Raw genomic sequence first — 22,724 nt, 5'->3', positions numbered from 1 at the left:
AATGGGTATGGTTTTCAGCGATCTTAATTTGGAACAGGGTATGAATTTCAGCGATTTTACTCTGGAACAGGGTCAGGGTACAGAGGGCTCAGCGGCACATCCCTACCCTGACGGGCGATAGTGCCCCCGGAGTGGGACGGGAGTTTTTTGTTGGGCTACCTGTGGTCATGGGGCTGGCCATGGAGGGAATGTTCGCGCCAAAACTCGTGTGCTCGCCTCTCCAACTCTGGTACTTTCGGTTAAACTAAGCCTGGGTCCACACCGGTTGTATAGCCTCTCAACATATCCAAATGTATAAAGACGATGAATAAGCAGACAGCTATGATGAAAAACTATAAATGGCATTTATTGAAGTAGATTTTCAGTAAAATACATGTGTATGAGTAAACTTCACAACTCCTCTTTTCTTTCTTCTATTTTTTCCTCTTTCTTGTCCTTTTCTTTGCATGCGTCAATATTGGCGAGTTTAGGGATCAAATGGTTCCAGAATACCATTCTATCGGCGTGTAGCTTTCTTCCTACACTGGGCTCAAGTTTGATGTCTAGATACTCTTGACTAATGATGTTATACTCTGGCCATCTGAACAGGTCTCTATCGTAACCGTTTGGGCTCCTACGAACAATAGTTTGAATCAAAGCGCGGTTAAGACTTGCGACACATGCAAAACCAAGCAGCAAGCAGACTCAGTTTTGCCAATGGAAGGCCTGATTTGGCATGACTGTGGAACCGCAAGCTGCCTGGCAATTTCCCGAGACGGCATTGATATCCGTTGAACCAATCAAAGCGCGAATTCCCTTCTCAGCCAATCAGTGCTCGGAATCGCTGCTGTCTTGGCACGTCACGGCACGAAAGTTCGTGTACCGTGAGCTTTGCACAGTTATACGAGTCTAGGCCCTTTTACTTCGGGTGAATCATAATGTTCACTTTAAATTGAATTTGTTTGAGTTCGATCAGATATCTATATAACTTTTCAAGTGTAACAAGAAAACAAAGGAGTTATTCTAAAGGGAAAGACACATTGAAAACTGTGACGAGGCTGAAAGGTTTTACCATGTGATACATTTCAAAAGTCGAAAAAATTAAAACCGAAATACATACCCATATATGGCAACGTTACTCCATAACCTCATCATCATAGTACTCAGACCTCTCTCGACATCAGTGTACGAAAAGGCTTGCGACACGTATGAATTTTCCTTCCATGGAACACCAAATACGTATTGTACATCATCAAAGTGATGTACTCCTGTGTTCTTGGGATGGATAGAATAATAAGACTTGTGAGAGAATTGGTACACATAGGTATTGATACCCGCCTGGGCGTAGGCGTTGGCAGAATAAACGGCGCGGGAAAATTGCCAGCTATCGCTTATTAAATCCTTCCAACTTTTGAGCAGATTCTCGGGACTATCTGGATCAGAGTGATTGGTGTATTCATAAAGAATTGCCTGCTTCACCAACTCGTTTCCTCCGTCAGCTACAAAATAAACCTTATCGAACATACATTGAAAAGATTCCCTAGTTGGGGGAACATCTGTGTTGGGTTGTGTTCCGTATAACATTGCGTCCCCTTCGTCTCGAGTCACACCTAGTACTACAGAACCTTTTAAATGATTAAAACGTCCTTCAGACAGTAAAACATTTGGTTTATCCGGAAGGAAGTGTCCATCAACCACAGGGACGGGAAAGTAACTCCCCAAGAGGTGGTAGTCGACTGTACCTTGGGCTTTGACGATTTCTTTTCTCGTCTTACTTCGCAGACAAGGCAACAGGTCCTTTGTGATGTCACACTGAAGCTTTTTCACAAAATGAGCGTGTTTATTTGGGTCACTTGAGGATGAGTAAGCAAAAACGGATGTAGCAAAGCCACTTTGGATTATAGCGCTGCTAAACAATCCTTTGGTTAGCGGTGATAGTATCAGAAGATCAGTACTCACTCCACCAGCACTTTGACCAAATATGATAACCCGGTCAGAATCCCCGCCAAAACGACCAATATTTTCTTGAACCCATTTTAGCGCCATCACTTGATCCAACATCCCATAATTACCCGTTAGATCAGTCCCAGGGATGTTAAGAAAGCCCAGAAGCCCAAGCCTATAATTAAAAGTAACCACAATGACATCGTTGAAGCTTGCCAATACCGAGCCATCATATCTGCTACCAGCACCATGGTACAGACCACCTCCATGAATCCACACCATGACGGGTAGTTGCTGAAGAGGCTTATCCATGTCTGCTGGTGTATAGACATTTAGATATAAACAGTCTTCACTTCGTATGCCTGAAATGAATAACATCAAACTATTTCAATATAAGGTTAACCAATCATGATGCAGAATAAAGAACTTTAGCCAATCAGCCCGGGGGGGGGGGGCACTCCCCTATATTTGCTATACGGGTATGTGCCGCCCTATAGGGTATGGTTTTTCGGCTTTTGGGTCTGGGGTAGGGTATCATTTTTTGACATTTTGTCTGGGATATGGTATTATTTTAGTCTGGGATAGGGCTAACGATTTGGTCGTTTTTGTCTGGCGAATAGGCTACGCTTTCTGCCGACCAAAAACAATGAAACATTTTAGTAAATATTGATTGCAATCGATTGTAAAACCGTATTTTCCGTCTTTTAGTCTGGGCGGGATAGGGTGTACAATTCTTAGATTTAGTCTGGGGTAGGGTATGTAAAATGAAAATTTTAGGTCTGGGATAGGGTCAGGGTTTTGAGGTCCTGGCGGCACACCCCTACCCAAGTTGGGGTGGTAGTACCCCCCCCCCCTCCCCCCCGGGCCAATCAGGAGGATCCGTTGTTTCTGATTAGCGTATTAAGTGTGGCTTGAGTTTGGATGCTTTATTACAATCTACAGTTTGAAAGGGTCCTCGCTAATTAGAGTAGTGGTGTCCGCAATGTGGTAGCAATAGACAGCAATATTGCAATTCCTTTTTCTGGCTAGTAAAAGATGTCAAGACATCTATATTCAACCAAACGTTTTCGGATTTATTAAACCATCTCTTCAGGGATAAACATTATCGACTTATAGCTGAATAGCTGAAACACATCTGTCTATCTTAGCGGCCTTGTTCTTCTAATGCTCTAGCGTGCAACAAAAATGAAGATCTATTCTTAATCCTTCTTTCTTGCTTTCTTTCTTCCTTTCTCCCTGGAATTTTTAATGAACCTTTTTAGAGCATTAAGATATTCTAATTGTAATCGAAGTCTAATTACAAAATTAATTAATAAATTCTTAATTATCAATGACGTAATAATAGCTAATTAATATTTAGAGTATTAAACTTGGCAGTGTGCTAGAGTGTCATTGGCTGCTTTGTAAATATTTACTGAAAGCTTATATTGAAATTTGCGAAAAAAATCAAAATTTATGATATTCATGTAGAAGATTCTAGGTGTTAGACGTTACGAACAAGGTAAGCTGAGGAATTGTTAGTATTTTGCTGTAAGAATTAAAGAGAAGCTAGAGAAATAGTAGCTGCGCGCTTTTTAAGTACAAGCCAAGTACAAGAAACTAATATTTCGCAGGAGGATTTGCTTCTGGGGATTTGCTGTCTTCTCGTTGGAATCGAAGAGAAGCTACAGAAATAGTAACTGCTCGCTTCTCAAGTAACCACGGAAGAAAATACGTACTTCTTTTGCAAAGATTTCTCAAAAAAAACAAAAAAAAAAACAACTGGCTTTCAAAAATATGGAAGCATAACAATTGCTGTACAGAATTGACATAACTCATGTAAATTTTAAAATAATGCGTACGGCAATAAGTTCATTTCCCCCGAGTAATACAAGAACTGTTATCCTTGCTGAACTTTAAAAATGCGCAAACAGAAGAACTCAGAAGAGAAGCGCGCGCAAGATGCTTACTTAATTGTATTCTCCCACATCATACTGGGACAGCGCGCCATCAATAGTGACTTATAAATGAGTGATTGATATTTTGTCATTCCTTATATAGGCATGGAATCGTTTATTCTTGAAAGATACAACACTATCAGGAGTGACGTCATTGCCTGGTTCTATAGTTTACAATTGGTTACATTGGTTATGCAAATAGCTGTCTACCGACCAGAATTGAAAATCTTGCGTCCATTTGTCAGCCTTGTTCGCTATGCCTTTTTCTCGTCCATGGTTCCATTCATCGGTCTTGGCATGTGTTTAGTGGCTGCACTACTTCCATTCATTTTCACTTGGTTCATCTTCTTCTTTATCGTTGTTATTTTTCCTTGTACCATTCCTGTTACTGGTGCACTTGTTTTAGCTGGATTGTGTTATTTGGCATATCGAGTGTTCTTAGCTATTCCCGATTTGATTGGTGTCCTATACCACCATTGGTTGTCCTACATGGCCAACGTATTACACAGCATTCCAATATTGATGTCAGCCGTTAGTACAATCAGCCATCTTCCAGAACATGCTAACACTTGTCTACAATTCATTAATCATCAACAAGCACTGATCTTCTCTGCGATTGGCTGTGCTTGTCACGTGATATTCAACCCGATAGAATCTTTGTTGCTGTTGACGAGGCGACTTGGGAACTTGTTGTGGAGTTTCTTTTTTGAAACTCCCAGAAATCAGCTGCTTGGAGCAGCGAGACGTCAACAATATTTACTAGACACTGCATCGACTGGTTTTATGCAGCTTTTTGTAGGCAGTTATGCAGATCTGCCCAGGGAGGTGCTGCTGCTACTGCTACGTGATTACCTGATGAATGGACCAGTATATCAAGTCAAGAAATGGTTCCGAGAGAACGTGGAAATTCCCGAAGTGTTTACCGACATGATGACTCATTCCATCAGTAGCATCACCCTTGGGGCCTTGGATGGGTCGCTGTTGGCAGACGTTGAACATCAAGACCGTAATGGACGATCTGTTGATCGAAGTACAAGATCTGCACCACTTTTGAGGAGTGGGGTAAACGGACGAATGTGAACAGGTTTGGCTGCAGACCAGATGGTTATTACCAGGGACATAGTGAGGGGAGATTATACTAAACTCTTAACTTATTCCATTTTAATATCATTGTAATTTATAAACATATTAACAAACCTCAAATCTAATCTTGCGATATAACTATCGTTCTATAAATTCAAATAATTAATAACTGGCCTTTTTCCCCTTTTCCAATGAAGACAATGGACGAATAAAGATTTGATTGTATTGTTGAACTTTTTAGATAATATAAAATAAATATAATGGAAAATACGTATGACTCGAATATTTGTCCCGGTGAAAAAGCCGGGTTTGGTATCGTACATGGATATCTAATTATCTTTCAGCATGTCTACATGGGAGTCAGGGAGGGGGCGGAGAATTTTTTTGGTTGAAACATCATTAAGCCGGATTAACTATTATATTGTATCGTATTGACCCCTCCACCCCCCCACTCCCCCCCCCCCCCCCCCCCCCCCTCAATTCACACCACATGCCCGTGTTAGGTCCTTAAGATTCTTCGTTTGAGTTGTATTATAGTATTGCTGAAATCACTTGGCGTCATTTCATTGGCCACCACCACCAAGAGGCACTAGTTACAGTATAAATAAACCTCAAAGCTACACAGTACCGGAAGTGAAGATGAGATGAGATTTAATATAATTATTTCATAAGAATCGATGTAATTCAGTATATTGTCAAAAAACCATGTGATTCCATCCTAAATCCTCCTGATGGATGTGTTTCTCTTACTGAGCGAGCTTTGTAAACAACAAAGATCATGGTTTACAAATCATATGTATCCACACATACTTCTAAAATTGTTTTTCGTCTACACGTCACGTCACGCTTTTTATGTTACAATGGGTTGTTTTATGCCAGTCTGTGTATATATATCATCGTCATTAGAAATTTGGTAAAGTTAAGCGATCAGCCAATAATAAAGTAACGTTTATAATCGTAATTCTAGCTGTTCTCAGTCTAACAGAATTCAGTCTACAAACACATACTACATACACACGTACCTGGTTGAACATTCAGACCTACTACATCTCCCCTCATACACTGATGTCCATAATCTGTAGCATCACGAGTCCCGTTCCAAGGCTTAACTGGACGAGGAGCAGCAAATCTTAACTGGTCTATCGGCGGTTCAGCGTAAGGAATACCAAGGAACATTTCAACATTACGACCGTGTGGTACGGCTTCTCTTCGCCCAAAGATTCGACCACTGTGAAGATCGATGATAAGCGGATGTGTAGGACTCTCGTTTAAGGCTTTGACTAGATCAAGGGAAAGAGATACGAGAAAAAGCCAAATGCCAGTAGTGATGGAACGTTTTAGCGGCATTATGACTGAACCAAGCAAATCTACTTAGCCTCCTATGCAGACGTTTTTAGGGTCACAGTCGACGCCATGAAGCTCTTCTTTCCAAGTTGCGTGACGACATTTAGCCGAGCACAAGTTGTAACACGATAACGTGTTTCCGACCAAGGGCACTAGGACACCGAATGTGGTTGGATTTCTATAGGTTTTTTCCCCTTTCGATTATTTGAATTAAATTAACGTTATATACTTGTTTACTTATCTTGTGTCCGTGTTCCTTCTTTGTCTCTGTTCGCTGTTGTAGTGCAGACGTTTTCATTCCAAAGGTCAAACGGTTTGAATAGCCTACGAGCGTTACTTCTTTAACGGCCGTTCCGTACTTGACTCTGTTTGTACTATACCAACAACAGCGCGACCGCGCGATGATCCTTACGTCAGTAATATTCAACCGTCCAGTTAATATGGTTACGGAAAACTGTTCTACCTTTTTTTTCAAAACGGGAGCTCACCGGCACTGTATACATAATAATTCCTTGTTTACTTATCTTTTATTTACTTATTTATTAATACTATTCTTTATTTATTTAAATTAACGTTAATAGATGCTAAAACGCTATTTTCAATGTGTAGACATTTATATTTAAACATAGTTGATAGATTATTAACTATGATTTAAACAAATTTACATGTACACAATAATGTATTTATGCGTTTTTAAGTTCTAGTCTTTTGGGTGCCCCGAGAGATCTGAAATATGAGAGCGAGTAAAATATGACCTTTGAGTTTGAAATGTGATTTTTCGTATTTGAACCAAACAAAAAAGCACAAAAATTCTGTTTAGATCGCCCATTAAAAAAAATTCACACAACGCTTTTTTGAAATAGGTTTATTCGCAAGAGAAAGCCTGCGAGCGAGTGACATCAGAGGTCCCTGCTGCCATAGTCTGCTGGGTAATAAAGGGTTCTTGATAAGGGACGATATAAAAGATTCCCCTACCCTCCCATAGTGGTTGTCTGTTGGGACTATTTCGTTACATCAATACATCGATTATAGTAATCATTAGTTTGGAATACAGAGGAGATAATTTATTACGTACTTCGATTAAACCTTTTAGTCATAAACCTAAGGATTACACAAGTCCAGAGATGATGGGTTAGTGTTATCTCAAGTACATGATGCGAATGGACCAAATCCAGTTGGGCGTCTTCCGTAGTTTTATATTTAAAGAGGAGAATAGTTGATATTATGAATTCTTATCGAAAAAAAATTCATACAAATGTATGATAATTCTCATTATAAGCTCCTGTTCTGGTATTGTGGCCCGTTGAGTTCCTTAAATTTGGATGTGCACGCAATGTTGAGAAAACCGTCTATTGGAGGTTCAAAGTCTTTTATCGGCTGATTCTTAGCCAGCAATTCGTGTGCAACCGTTAAACAAAGAAATGATACTCTAGGGAATGACATGCGGTCTAAAAATGGGAAATTGCGCCCGCGCAATTAAGCTGATTATAGGCCCTGTTTTAACATCACCCCTAACTACAGCTAAGGTAGTGTGGTTCCACAATGAGAAATAATGTCTTTGAAAGATTCAGGTCGAGTGAAGCAGTAAGCGGTGTCTAAGACGATTGACTTACAGTGTTCCAAAAATTTTGCCTCGACAAACAGGTCAACAATGCCAGCACTCAGTATGCCTGTACTTGCAGGAGACAAAGCGTAAGCCATACCAAACTCGCGCTCTCTTATTGTAAACCGTAAACGCAGGATTTCAGGATTTCAGGATTTCAGGATTTCAGGATTTCAGGATTTCAGGATTTCAGGATTTCAGGATTTCAGGATTTCAGGATTTCAGGATTTCAGGATTTCAGGATTTCAGGATTTCAGGATTTCAGGATTTCAGGATTTCAGGATTTCAGGATTTCAGGATTTCAGGTCGTCACTCCTGTTAAAAAGCGGTACCAAGATTCGAAAACTGCGAACAAAAAATGAAGGAACACGAGGACTGACAAAACCCATAATTGCGTGCAGGTGGGAACGTAAAGCCAGCGAGGATTGAAGAAAGAAATCACGATCTTTCGGCATAGCGGGCCGTTTAACAAGAAACGAGCTTTGTCTTTTATTTTTGTGTATCAAATTGTACCAAAAGAGCATAAATAAGAGATAATGACGTCTTAATAACGCGCGCGCCATGTAAATTCCTGGTTGAGCTACTTTTAGTAACCGGACGCAGTTTAAATTCGCCTTACCTTACTCCCCTGCGTCATCAACTTGTTCACTAAAATCGAAACGGAAATAGCGCGGGCGCCACTACATTTCACTGAATTGAAATTTAGAAGTTGATTTTTACGGAGGGAGGAATGAAACCGGAGAACCCCGAAAACCATCGAAGCCACAGGAGAGAACCAACAAGCACTACCGGGTCGCATTGTCACGCATTGGTCAGAGGCGAGTGCTAGCTAGCGCTCTCACCGTTGGGTCGTCGCTTACAATCTTACTCTACTCTATACAAAACTCTACATGTCTTATTCTTTGTTTTAACAAGTTTTCAATTAATTTGCAATTTCTGTCAAGATCACTTTGTCTTTACCATATTTCTCGTAAGCCTAAAGAGAATAGGGTTCTTTTAGGGCGTTGTATGAAGCTCCACTCCCTCCTGATAATGTTTGTAAAGTCCCTAATTAGATAGTCTGTGGTCTTCAAACCTGGAAAACATCGGAAAGGTGCATGAGAGGTATAAATATTAAGACGAGACATTCAAACAAACGTGTATACTCTTCTGCAACAGTTTTATTATGCTTAGGTTTGTTCTTCAGAAGGTTAATCACGGGCGGATCCAGGATTTTGTTCAGGAAGGGGTGCTGCGCACAAAGTTCATGATCCAGGCATCGAGGGTGCACCACTTAGAATCAAAAGGAAAAAACTACTTTGTATTGGCTTCTTCGAAGTAGGGGCACGAAGTCGAACAAGGGAAGGGTTCGCACCCCCTGCTTCCCTTTCTTGGGTCCGCCCCTTTATAGATACTACATCGATTAATTAGTGAGAGATATTTTCAGCTTAAACGTAGATTATTTCACTAGATGACGTATCACTCCCTATCGGAGCTATATACTATTTTTGTCTTGTCTGATGAGAGTATCGGTAGATAAAACTGATTAGCCTAAGTAGAATGTTCGTCATCGCCATCATCTTCATGATCATTTTGCAATCTTTTCTTTTCATACTTAACTAATGTATACGGACGCTTGTCTTTGGGTCCTTCAAAACCAACAAAGCCTAGCATGTTAGGATGTAAAGGAGTAACTATTTGGTTTTTCGATGGCTCTCCTCGGTCTTCGCCTGACAAAAGTAGACCATGGTTGGTTGACGCATCTCTGAGCCAAATTTCAAAACCTGGTGTAATAGAAAAAGACTCCCAACCTTGGAAATGTAAAGTTACTGGATATCCAATGGCCGTTAAGCCCGCAGCATTATATGGCTTTGATTTGGGATCGATTAGGAGCACATTGAGTATGGAAGAAGTTGATGAAGCTGTAGATTGAGTCCGGTTCATCTTATAAACGCGAAGGTCGGCAGATATGACTCGTTTGACTTTGAAATAAGGCTTGGTGATGTTGAATTTGAGTATTGCCGATTTACAGGTATTGATGTTGGTCGGCCAATTGCTGGTATCTGAAAAGTAAACATTTAATTTTGATTTGATGCATCCAGATGATAATACATTCAACAAAATTCTAGATTTCCTGGAACTACGTTTAGCAGCACAGACGTTTTTTCGGTGGACGCTCCATTATAGTCGACAGAGGGAGAGGAGTTACTCGCGTCCGCCTTCTTCACATCGTTCTTCACTTCCTTTCTGGCAGGGGTGGTTTCATTTGCTATACGAACAGGTGACTTCTCCCTAGACATTCCGACAGAGTTGTTGGCTGTGCGGGCAGGTTTATTGCTTGGGGCTTTGCGATCCTCATGTAGGATGTCCAAATGACGTCCCGAACAAAGTTTACAAGATGGTGGTGCAGGGCAGCTATCCGAACCATGACCAGGTCGCTGTAAACTGCAGTTGATGAGTTTCATGAGCGGCGATGAGTTTCTCGCTGAAGTTGAGGAGGGCTTTGTTCCCATATCCAAGCTTCGGGCCGGATACTAGTTCTTCGATGTAGTGCTGGGCGACCTGTACAGGTCGTCCAAAGCGTTCCTCCAGTATTTGCACAATCGTTTCACAGGAGCATCCCCTGTTTCTTTTCATGACTTCGAGGGCATCTCCGATCAGGAACTTAGGGAGATATTCCACTCTCTGAGCGTCAGTGAGCAGATCACCCTCAAGATGATTTTCGATCTGAGCACGAAAGAAGGGGAACTCCGAAGGTTTACCGCTAAACGGCGTGGGCCTGATTCCATTCAGCAACTGAATCTTCCACATTGCCGCTATGGCGTCCTCCTGCGGCACTCGGTATTCCTCGGTACTCGTACTGGCGCTGTCGTCGTAGCTCCGCCCACGTGTCTTATTGACGGTTTGGGGGCAGGCCGTTCTATCTGTTGTTCTGCCGCGTAACGTAGGTCCTCTCTTAGTAGCAGTGGGGGAGAGCGTCGAGAAGTTACATCTCTGTGATCATTATACCTTACGGCATTTCCACTAGGGGTTGTTGCGTTAATTGGCGGGATGGTGCTGTAGTCGATGGGATGATATATGTTGACTATCTCGTCTGTTCCGTCTTCCAAGCTCTGCCAGGACAACCTCTTCTTCGAGTTTCCTGATTCCTATCCTCCTGTTTCTCTCGTATATCATTCTGGCAATCTCAGCTTCTTCCTGTTCACGTGCCTTCGCGAGTTCTAGCCTTTTCTTTGCTATCAGCATAGCCTTCAGCCTTTCCTTGGAAGATGTCGAGCGTTGAGATCTTTGAGAACCATAGCTCTCAACGGAAACATTATCATCTTGTGTCTGTCCTTGTCGGTCAGCTTGCATCCGCATCCTGCATTCCTGGATGATGTGCGTCATGCTTTCTTTAAGTTCTCGGTATTTTACCTCGACAAATTCAAGGCCTTTTTCTGTCCTTTATACCATTGAGGTACGCGGGCTGTTTTCGATGGCTGATGACGGGTCCCGCAGGAAGTAGGTATTGTTTATGAGTTTGTTTGTTTCAGCTTCGATTTCGCGAGCGGCGTTCGCCCACAGGGCGGCCAATCTACGCTGCTCACTCATCTCGCGTTGTCGGTCGAACTCGTCGAAGTCTATAGCGGTGTTTCGGGGTCGGTGTGAACGCAAATTGTATCCGGTAGCTCCGTATTCCTGACCAGTTGACGGTGGCTCATTAGCCTTCAGCGGTAAAACAAAATCATCGATTGGTGCAGCGAACTCAGGGAAATCGTAACCAGCATGTTGACCAAGCGTCAACCCATTGATTCTAGCATCGATATCCGTCAAAACCATGTCATCGTTAGAAAATTGTGATCCACAGTCCAAAGTCCGTCGTTCCGATCTATCCATTCCATCATATCCACTCCATCATATCCACTCATGGCGTATTTACACAAATCCAGCGAAGGAATTCAAGCACATATCCAAGATTTTTCGTTTGGTAAAAACTACAAGACATAAATTACAGATTACAGACAAATTATACATGAAAAAGAGACGAATTTACAAGAATAACAACCTAGATACTTACAATCTTGCGGGGTATACATAAATATCCTTATCCTTCGCTTTACTTTTACATTAAGTGCAATTTTGTGACAATATAAAAACAAACAACATGAGAGTCTTCTATCTCGAGCCTCGTGGTCTTTTTTCCACAGGGAGCCCAACGTCACATGACATGCCCAAACAAAGATTATAATGATGATAATGAAGATGATGATTATAAAGATGATAGAGATGATGATAATGATGGTCATGATTATTATGATGATGATGATGATAACGATGATGATGATGATAATGGTGATGATGGTGATGATGATGGTAATGATCATGATTATTATTATTATAATGATGATAATAATGATGGTGATGATGGTGATAATGGTGATGATGGTGATGATGATGATGATGATGATGATGATGATGAGTGATGGTGATCATGATAATGATGATGATGATGATAGTGCCTTTATCTAATTTGAAATGGATCCGTAGAAAGAGCTGTAATTTATTTTAATAAATATGTGCTGTCGACAAACGAAAGTATAATAACAAACTTAAACAATATTGGGCGACATAATAAAAAACCCCGAAGTCGAAAAGCAAATACCTAAAAAATGATTACTGACACTACTACTATTAAGGGCTGTCTTGATAACCATTATCTCGTAGAAGTCTGGCAAAAATCCCGTCACTCTTGGAAGCCAGAAGCCGTGGACTGCCATCTTCAAAAATGCGACCTCCATCAAGAACCACCACCCTATCGTAGTCGATGATGGTGTTGAGTCGATGTGCTATAGTCAACACAGTACAGTCGGAAAACCTGTCTCTGATGACTTCCTGAATAAGTTGATCTGTTCTGTAGTCAACGTTGGCTGTTGCTTCGTCCAGTACAAGGATATTTCGTCGTTGGAGCAGTGCACGAGCAAGACACAACAGTTGCCGCTCACCAACACTGAAACCCGAGCCTTCCTCTCCAAAGTGGTAGTTAAGTAGACCATCAAGTTTCATAACGCGCTCCAGCATCTGTACCTCTTTCAATGCTGTCCAAATTTCGTCGTCAGTGAATTGGTCAAAAGGATCTAGATTGGTCTTTAAGCTACCTTGAAACAACACAGGTGATTGAGTAATGACAGCCATGGAACTACGAGCGTATTGCACATTAATAGTACCAAGATCTATACCATCAATGAACACTTGACCTTGAGGATCTGGCATACGAAATAAGGCATTCACGAGGGATGATTTTCCTGCTCCAGTACGGCCTGCAATACCGACCTTCTCTCGTGGTTGTACTTCTAACTCTATGTCCTTTAGTATAGAAGATGCACCATCAAAATAAGTCAAAGAAACTCCTGGAAGACTCAGATTACCATGACTGGGCCAGTTGGCTGGTACTTCAGCTTGTCTATCATATCCTGGTTCAGAGGGTAGTTGGGTGTAGGCTTTGAGTCTTGCCACGAATACCAGTTCAGCTTCTAGCCGAGAGGCAAAGCGTAATCCCGCTGAAATTTTCGCCTTGATGGACATGGCGTACGACAGTAGCAGCCCAGTTGTACCTTGAAATAAGCACAAAGCATACAAAGAATTGATACGGTGTTTCTTTAAAACCCATCTATGATTGGTTGCCGATTGTAAACGATTGCTGGACCCTTATCGTGAGTAAAGTTCCTTGAGAAAGAGAAGGGGACGAAGAAAACAATCAGTAGGCATGCACGACCATCAATTTTATTCAACCCTGAAACAATCTTTTTGCTGATATAAGCCAGGGCACGACTGGCTGACAGATGGAATTACAATCAAGGCGTTAAAATTCATGCGGATGGGGGAGGGGGAAACTGAAGAAAAGAAGAAAAACCTCATAAAGACCCTCGTATCAAAGCTGAAAGTAGTAAAACCCCACCCATATCAGTGTGATACAGAGTATTTTACTACTAACGTTATCCTTCCTAAAAGAGTAATACAACCTAATATAATCTATCTGTTAAGATATCCAAACCAACTCACCTGTATCCAAAGATAGTAGTAAACACCCAGAGCCCACTGCCGCAGTAAACAAGCTAAAAAGCAACGTGACATATAGACTAATACCTTGACGAGTAGATATCATCAAAGTAAATGCTCTAGTATGCAAATTTTGAAGCCTGTGGCAAAATAGAAACAAACTTTTAGATGTGGCATGTTGATAGATCGTAATTTATGCTTACGTAATTAACGCTATAGCTCCCAGCATGCATTGCGCTACGATGCTGCCTCGTGTTTGTAGTTTTACAAGATAGCGGAATAAACACGAAGTTGTTATTTTACTCAAGGGAGCACGTTTAAATTTTGATTGTGTTGGTTCATCTTCGATTTTATCGCACTTATTCTAAGACATGGCTGGCGTTCTTTACAGTGCTTGTTTACGTGCGCGCGCTACACTTTATGGCAGGCGTTCCTTGCCTTAGTCGGGCTAGCGAATTTGCTCCGAAAACCGAGGAATATCCTTACACGATCGTAAGCCATTCGGATCGGCCGAAACCAAAACACTACGAGGAATGCCTGTCACACGATGGATTGCGCGCGCTAGATAGATCAACCAAGAACAACAACTTTCCTTACACAAACAAAATTTTGATGTGCTCCCTTGTTTTACTCCGTTTTTTTCGTCTTTAAACGCTACTAAACCTACCCAAATCAACTTGGCGACCTGTGGCCGGGGAAAGAGAACTGATTCCCAAAAAAATTAACATAATCAGGGAAGGTTGCAGTAAAATCCGTTCCCATCCCTGGAATCTAATCCAGCTTTTATCAAGTTTTTGCAGCCTAAAGTTTGTTGAAGGGCTTTTACCAGAAATTAATACCAAAGTTGGTCTGATACGTAATTGAAGAAAGGCAAGTAAACTACGAACATGCCTATAGTACTTGTCCAAGCATGCAGCATCCATCTCTGATGTGTGAATGACTTCCAATCCTGATATGGTCTCCCCAATATGCTCATAGATTGGACTGCATCTGTTGGCTTCAAATCTCGATAGTTGCCGAACAGTCGTCATGTACAAAATGCTTAAGATAACGAAAAGAACTAAGGTAGGAATGATTGCAATAAAAAACTAGAAGTTCATGACGCTTGTTAGAATAACAACTCCGAAAGAATAAAGAAAGCAGGAGATAGATGTTGTGAAGTCGCTTGGTAAGAAGTCATCCAGAGTACCCACGTCTTTCGAGAAACGGTTCATTATTCGTCCAGCAGGGTTGGTATCGAAGAAAAACACTGGAGACTTCAGGACAGCGACTGTCATCCTATCGTGAATCCTTGCTGATGATTTGATGAAAGCAATGATCACAAGAACCATACGGCTTGATGCTAAGATATAGGCTCCGCATACAATAGCTGCATAAACACCAAGGGTCGTAGGGTTCCTTTGTTTAATGTAAGGCATGGCAGCAATGACTTTCTGCCACCAGTATGAAACGACTATAGCACCTAAAATTTTTAAAAAGCCACTAAATTATGATTTACCACTTCATCATCAAGTGTAAAATTAATACACCAAAAGTCAACACTTCCTTACCTTGTACACTGACAAAAAAGACGAACAGACAGACGAGCAATGGAGCTGGTAGCCCCATACGTAAGTAATCCCAGAATAATCGCCATGATACAGTTTCTGGTCCAGCTCCCTTGTCTTCGTCTTCTTCGATCATTTCACGTCCAGTAAGCTCATCGAGGTCATCGTGAAATGGCAACAGATTACTTCTGTCGGTGGTAACACCTTTCAGATCAGCAGTTGCGTAATTTTCAAGCATTTTACTGATAGATTTGTCTTTGCTGATGTGTTCATACGAGCCATGGTCTACGATGCGACCTTCCTTCAAGACAACGATTTCGTCAGCTTGATGAAGGTGTTGAAGTTGATGTGTAACAAGGATTCTTATTTTACCAAATAGTTCTTCACAGATGCATTTGTCAAAGATGTGTTTTCCAACCTTGGCGTCTACTGCACTTAGTGGGTCATCCAGCAAGAAGATATCAGCATCTGAGTACACTGCGCGTGCTAAGCCAACTCTAGCACGCTGACCACCGCTCAGGCTGACACCTCTTTGGCCTATCATACTCAGATCTTCTTTTGGGAACCGACAGATGTCTTGAGAAAGATCACATACTTCTAAGACTCTCTGATATCTCGTCTCTTGGTACGCTTTACCAAATAAGATGTTATCACGAACTGTTCCTGTGAATATCCAAGGTGTTTGACTTGCATAAGCTATTTGTCCTTTAGTGGAAACGTTCCCTGATTTGATTGAAATCTGTTTCAAAATTGTCATGAGTAAAGTGGATTTGCCGCTCCCTACAGGACCTATTGCCATAACCAAGTGAGTGGGACTTACATTCAAAGAACTATCGTTCAGCGCGCATTGTTTTGAGTCAACATTCCAATCACTGCATACTTGAGAGAGCATGATCGTGGGCTCATTGTCATAATTGCCGTGATCATCCGATCTTTTGGAGGATTCCGCACTCTTTTCCGAGAAAGTGTAGTCTGAATTCCTTGAAGATTTGCTGGGCTTTTTTTCGAAATAAGTCATAAAGTATTCGAAAATTTCTTTTCCTATCCATTTTCTTTGCGACGTTTCCTTCCTTTCTTCCTCCTTCGCAGAACTCTGGCTATAGACCGTTAATAGTTGTTCAATTCTAAAGATTGAAGCCAAAGACTCGCTCATTCCTGAAGTGCTCATCAGTTGTAAAGACGCTGATTTATTGATTGCATCCAATGCTAGAGCAAGGGTAAAGATCTTTGCAGCATTAACATGGATGCCAGAGTATACCATGGTCACTACTGAAACCAGGGTTGCGACTACGGAGAATGTTAATAGCTTGACTCTTGGGAAACTGAGAATACAATTCTTGATACGTGTGACCTTTATCTCTTCCCTAAGAATATCAGTATATTAATTACTTTAAAAAAACATTAAGTGGCACTCTCGCTAAGAGCGGTCCGATGAATTTGGGTTCGCAAAATCGATTCTCTTTATTTTTTTGAGTAAAAAGCCTTTGGTATACATCAACTAGAAATAAAGCTTTTTTTTGAAATTATATTTTTGGGCTTCGTTACACGCCAAAACACATTTTGCCCGTGTGTGGCTATTTGGAGAGCTCACTCGATGGTTGCACTTGGGTAGAATTAAAAAAGCTGCCGACTCAAAACTATTATGTATTTCCAAATTTTAGCTACACTGTTAACTTCAGATACTTTTCATCTACTCTTCAAAGAAGATTGAAAGTATTTAGTTAAAACATAAATTTATTGGACTGCCTAAAGCACATCCCTGTTTCGAGCTTTCATCGAGGCGTCAAAAATGCACTAAAAATATGATGTAAAATTTCGAAAAAGGGACCTCAAACTGAGCTAAATTATACTTGGCTTTCAAAATATACTCTTATTTTTACAGGATCAGAAGTGAAACCTGCGGTTATCGAGCTGGTTTTGTCGCGAGCGAAAATTTATCGAAGTCCGTGATCGACAAAATGTGCATAATTTCTAACAAATTATGCTGTCGAATTTACATGCGCTTAAAATGATATACGGTAATTCTGGCTAGAAATGTGCCTTAAAATCAGATAACAAATGTCTGAGCTAGTGAAAAATGAAAAGTAAAAAGAGTTTTATCGAAAAATAACATTGTATTTTCTTGAATTTTGACTGTGTTTGCGAGGTGCTTAATAAGAGTTTGAATGTCACGCAACGCACTGGCACATCCGGAGACAATACATAGATTCTGCCTTGTTGTTTTTTTTTTCTAATATGGTCGTAAACTTCAAAAAAAGTATTCAAAACATCGGCTTAGTTTTATCAAAGTATGGACTAGTTTATTTATCACCTTACGAGTGCGTGACAAGGGAAAGGGGAGGGAAATGACCCTCAAGTTTTCCTCCCTCCGCCAAAATCATTTTCGAAATTCCAATATCATCACGAAACACGTGCCATAGGTTTTTTAGTCTTGTTAGGCAATGACTATAAGTGTACCCTGCGTGAATCCGAAAGTAACTGTGCGAGAGAAAAGTCCTGCTGCATGAAGACTACCCTCGTGAAACAAGGAAAGTATCGTAGGGCTCCATGGGAATCGCCCAATAAAATCAAAAACTTTAAAAGATTATCCTGTTGAAACCTGTCTTACAGTGAGCTTTGAAATTAGGGGTTGATCATTATCTTTCGCCTTAGTTACTATTATCACGAATATTCAAAAAACATGTGATCACCATAAATCATCCTACCCCCTCCCCGACAGCGATGAATAATGACGGCTTAACGTTTATTACTTCATCTTGAACAGCTGCAATCCTTCGCCATGTCACTAATTTTGCTAAGCAGAGTAGCTTTTGTATCTCTGGACTTGTAAGCCAGCTCAAAATGCTCACAGATACTTTTCAAAGTTTTAACGTTGAATTTTGATAACGAGTTTGATTTGACGCAAGCACAAATGTCGTAACCGTCATAGGTAACAGGGTGTTCCACGCCCAGCTGACTCAGCACATCTTTCATTTGTTCATCTCGAATTTCCTCTTCTTGATATTTTAGCTCCTCTTCTAGCAAATCATCGTCACTGTCTTCTTGCATCGCTTGCTGCTTCCTTCTTGATGCAGATAACCGAGAAAAGAATGACTTGGCTTGCACCTTGGTTAGCCATTCTTCTCTGGTAAACTTTCTTAATCCCTCATCGTTTCTGACTTTTCTCATTTCTTTTGAGACTTCGGCGGGATCGGCTTTTCTTCCTGTAACACCTGCATCAAACTTTGCTGTTAGATACGCTTTTACTTTATCAGAGAACTTCTTACTACTCCTGGGCTTTTGCAAAGCCCACCCAACGTTCTCCAAGGAATTATCATCGGACATAATAGTTTCGTTGAAGGCTTGCTTTTTCTCAACTTTGTCGGATAGAGTTGAAAACTTGAACGCCCACTCCCTGCGTAGATGGTCATATAAATTTTCCTGTTTTTTTTTTTTACGGCCGTGGTATTATGCTGTCCAAAGTTCATGTGGTCTTGCAACACATCTTTCTTAGCCACATCTTGGTTCTCGGCTCTCAATATATGTGCCTTCCATTGTAGAATCATATCTCTTGCTTGACGGGCATCATGTAGAAGGTCTTGTTGCTGGTCTTCACTGTAAAAATCCAATTCCGATGATTGAATTTGCGTCAAAATGGAAAGCAATGTAGTCTTCAAAGCTTCGCAACTGTCACAAGTCACACAGTGTTCATGATCGCACGACTTCTTTAACTTCGAGCATTTGATGTCACTGAGGGCATGTTGTCGGCAGTGGTCAGCGCAAGAGCTCGTGTCTTCCCTACAGTGTACTCTGTATTCCGTCTTAAGATAACGCTTTCCTGACTTTAGGTTCTTTTGGACGTTATCGCACCAGTCGTGCTTTGCGCCGATATTCTCCAATATTTCAATGACTTTGTGCATCGTCTCAAAACTATCAGCACCACTAGCGGCGATGTTGTCTAGGCCTTGGAGAGACTTTCTTTGTGAGGCTTCGCGAACTTTTAATATTCTGTACAGCGTGGAGGTTCCCAGAGGTTGAAATTCTTCCTCTCTGCACTGTTTGAGATAAAGCTCAATCATAGTTGATCTGCCTACTCTTCGCACGACATTCGGCATCACCAGCTGCTCACCAGATTCTAGTTTAAGCCTTCTGATGCCATACGCCACATCCTGATAGAAATAAGGCTGGTTTATACATGACAGAAAGTGGCTGAGCTTCGTTACATCGATTCGTACTCTGTGGGAGGTCTTTTTCTCAACTGCCATGCCAACACCAACAGCTTTTGCATGTGCTCTGGCCTTCTTAATCTGACGATCACTCAGTTTCTCGAATGAAGAGTGAATGTTCTTCAGGTCATCAGATGAATATTCGTATGCGTAAATGCTCAAAATCTGCGTTTTGAGATTTTTCGTTGGCGCATGCTTATACGCAGTAGTGAGTAACTCGATTTCACTGTCTGTGCTCAATGATCGTTTGAACGATGTGAGGAGTTGTTCACTAGCATTTGGGGCGATGACTTTACATATGGCCTGACATGTCTCATTGACCATTTCTTCACACAACATCTTTTCTCTTTTGTAGCCACTTCCCATTCGGATTTAAGCCTGAATGTAAGTGGTTCAATCGCCTTCAGATCAGATAAAGCAGCGATATGAGCCATTGCGTCATTGTATACTTGAAGTGTATTTTGCTGGTCAGGCTCTTCATCTGAGTTGTCTTCATATTCCTGTGCACGCCAATGTCCAGGTGTCCACTTAGGGTCCGCTAACTGACTTGAAACTACAGGAGTGCCTGGAGGAAATTCTGCCATTGCTTGCATTGCGCTTTGTTTGTATTTCCTGAAAACCCAACACAGAGACAAACGTTTAATATTAAACGTGAAGTACGAATGAAAGAGAATCGAAACTTCCACTAGTTGAGTGAAAAACTGCCGGTTTTGATCATTGCGAATAACCCGCTATTTCGACCTTTTTTTAAAAATATCCATTTATTTGACCGATTAGTAGGTTTACATTAAAACAATTAGACCCGCAACCCTTATGGTTTACGAGTCAATAGCCTTCTGCCTAATGGGCCATCGACTCGTAGACCATTCAGGCTGCGGGCCTAGTCGTTAAGTTTTATACGTTCAGTCTTGGACCAAAAAAAATCAAAGGTTAATCTGCAGAATGGAACATGCTGGTGAGTTACATTTACCGAGCATACCTTGGTAAAAGAATCTGAGCCGGCGGTTTGTCTTGGTTGTTTTATGTAGTTTGTTCCTCGAGTAGCCATTTCCACTCTTGCTTCAGCTTTTCGTTATGGGACTTTCTACAGCTGTTGCAAATTGCTAGAGAATAGCATTTCAAAATAGCCTTAATGTTTTTATTCATTATCGCATGCAACTCCCCACTCACCCGTCGTCATCTAGGTTAAATAAAATTAATTAGTTTAATTACTTATGATATTAAGTAATTAAAAATTAACTAATTGATATTATCACCTTTTACGTGCTCAAAACTCCAGCAGACAAAGTCTCATGGGCTTAGCGAGGGTTAGATGTGGGGGAAAGGGGGACGAGGGGGGAAAAACCACCCCCAATAGGTTTGAAAATCGTACATTCTTTTTTCCCTTTCCCTTTTTTGTGAAAGATAGATCTTTTCACTTCTATTGATTTCATAGTTTTTCTTTAATGAAAATGCAATTTATTGTTTTGCATCCCAGCACCAGATTTCATTAATTCATGCGGGATTCCTGTGGAAATGGCGATATTCGCACCGGTCGCGTGCGCTGCTAATGCGCCGCCTCTCACCAATGTGGCCCGAGTTCGAGTCCTGCCGATCCCGATGTCGTATGTGAGTAGAGTTGTTTGTTGGTTCTCTCCTGTGCTTCGAGGGTTTTCTCCGGGTTCTCCGTTTTTCATCCCTTCTCAAAAATCAACCTCTAAATTCTAATTCGATATCCGGGCTTTCACTTAGTTTGGAGCCTAGCTCTGTTGTTATTGTCCCACGCTGTGATATAACAGCTAAAGCTAGTAGATATTACGCCACTGCTAAGTGTAGAATATTAAAAGTCAGTCTTAGCTGAAGTGCAGGTGCACGGACCTTGAAAAAACTGATCTCGATAAACCAAAATTAATTTAAAATAAAAGAGGAAAGTACTCACGTGACGATATAGGAATAATGACGCCAAAGACCTCATTTACTTCCTTGACCATTCTTAAGGTAAAGTCTCGATCACCTTTGGCCCTCTCATGCTTTCCCTTGTGCTGGGGATGCTGGCATACTGTTCTTTCTCTCCAGTAGAGACCAAGATTGCTACGATGTCTCAGGCACACTATAACATTTTCTCTATTTGCTGTGTTGTTATATTAAGAAATCCCGCTCGCAACAAAATCAATTCGCATTCCGTGAGATGTTCCTTGGACAAGTGAAACCTTCTTAAGCGAGCTGAAACATCCCGCTGGCAATTGCTTAGATATTCCAGCTCAAATTGACCCATAAATTCTCCACATCCACCTTTGTCTTTGAAGGACATAAAGCAAGCCATACTTGTTGGTGATCTTTATTTCACACTTATAGTAACTCCGGGGAATATTCGGGACGTTTGGCGCCACCTGTCATTCACATTTTTCCCCTTTCCCTTGTCACGCACTCTAAGGTGATAAATGAACTAGTCCATACTTTGATAAAACTAAGCCGATGTTTTGAATACTTTTTTTGAAGTTTACGACCATATTAGAAAAAAAAAACAAGGCAGAATCTATGTATTGTCTCCAGATGTGCCAGTGCGTTGCGTGACATTCAAACTCGCAAACACAGTCTAATATTAAGCAAAATTCAAGAAAATACAATGTTATTTTTCGATAAAACTCTTTTTACTTTTCATTTTTCACTAGCTCAGACATTTGTTATCTGATTCTAAGGCACATTTCTAGCCAGAATTACCGTATATCATTTTAAGCGCATGTAAATTCGACAGCATAATTTGTTAGAAATTATGCACATTTTGTCGATCACGGACTTCGATAAATTTTCGCTCGCGACAAAACCAGCTCGATAACCGCAGGTTTCACTTCTGATCCTGTAAAAATAAGAGTATATTTTGAAAGCCAAGTATAATTTAGCTCAGTTTGAGGTCCCTTTTTCGAAATTTTACATCATATTTTTAGTGCATTTTTGACGCCTCGATGAAAGCTCGAAACAGGGATGTGCTTTAGGCAGTCCAATAAATTTATGTTTTAACCAAATACTTTCAATCTTCTTTGAAGAGTAGATGAAAAGTATCTGAATTTAACAGTGTAGCTAAAATTTG

The 22,724-nt window shown here is 41.0% G+C and overlaps 1 protein-coding gene and 2 pseudogenes across 3 annotated transcripts in view; all 3 read right to left on the bottom strand.

The window, feature by feature from the left end:
- Window positions 1-325: 325 nt before the first annotated feature.
- LOC116286707 (neuroligin-4, X-linked) overlaps window positions 326-22,724 on the bottom strand; it is a 44,404-nt gene continuing 22,005 nt past the window's right edge. The window contains exons 1-3 of one of the 2 annotated variants that reach the window (XM_031693273.2): window positions 5,966-6,566; window positions 1,100-2,285; window positions 326-613 (exon numbers count right to left, since the gene is read on the bottom strand). In XM_031693273.2, the coding sequence (XP_031549133.1) occupies window positions 391-613; window positions 1,100-2,285; window positions 5,966-6,290 (1,734 nt within the window). In that variant the 5' untranslated portion in view covers window positions 6,291-6,566 and the 3' untranslated portion in view covers window positions 326-390. Of the gene's footprint in view, window positions 614-1,099; window positions 2,286-5,965; window positions 6,567-22,724 lie in introns of those variants that run through there. The other variant, XM_089038167.1, reaches the window with a different exon arrangement.
- On the bottom strand, window positions 12,398-16,713 carry LOC116293389 (ATP-binding cassette sub-family C member 4-like; annotated as a pseudogene). Its single transcript, XR_016121273.1, has 4 exons — window positions 15,456-16,713; window positions 14,797-15,367; window positions 13,909-14,045; window positions 12,398-13,460 (listed from the first exon to the last, which is right to left on the bottom strand). The product of XR_016121273.1 is annotated as an ATP-binding cassette sub-family C member 4-like (transcript).
- Window positions 18,050-21,959, bottom strand: LOC148906306 (uncharacterized; annotated as a pseudogene).

This window comes from Actinia tenebrosa, unplaced genomic scaffold (genome assembly GCF_029948245.1).
Source record: "Actinia tenebrosa isolate PJP-AT-01 unplaced genomic scaffold, QUT_ActTen_1.0 PGA_scaffold5__44_contigs__length_20552954, whole genome shotgun sequence".
Lineage (NCBI taxonomy): Eukaryota > Metazoa > Cnidaria > Anthozoa > Actiniaria > Actiniidae > Actinia > Actinia tenebrosa.
Note: the sequence above shows the minus strand (reverse complement) of the source record. Positions and strands in the feature narration are given on the sequence as shown.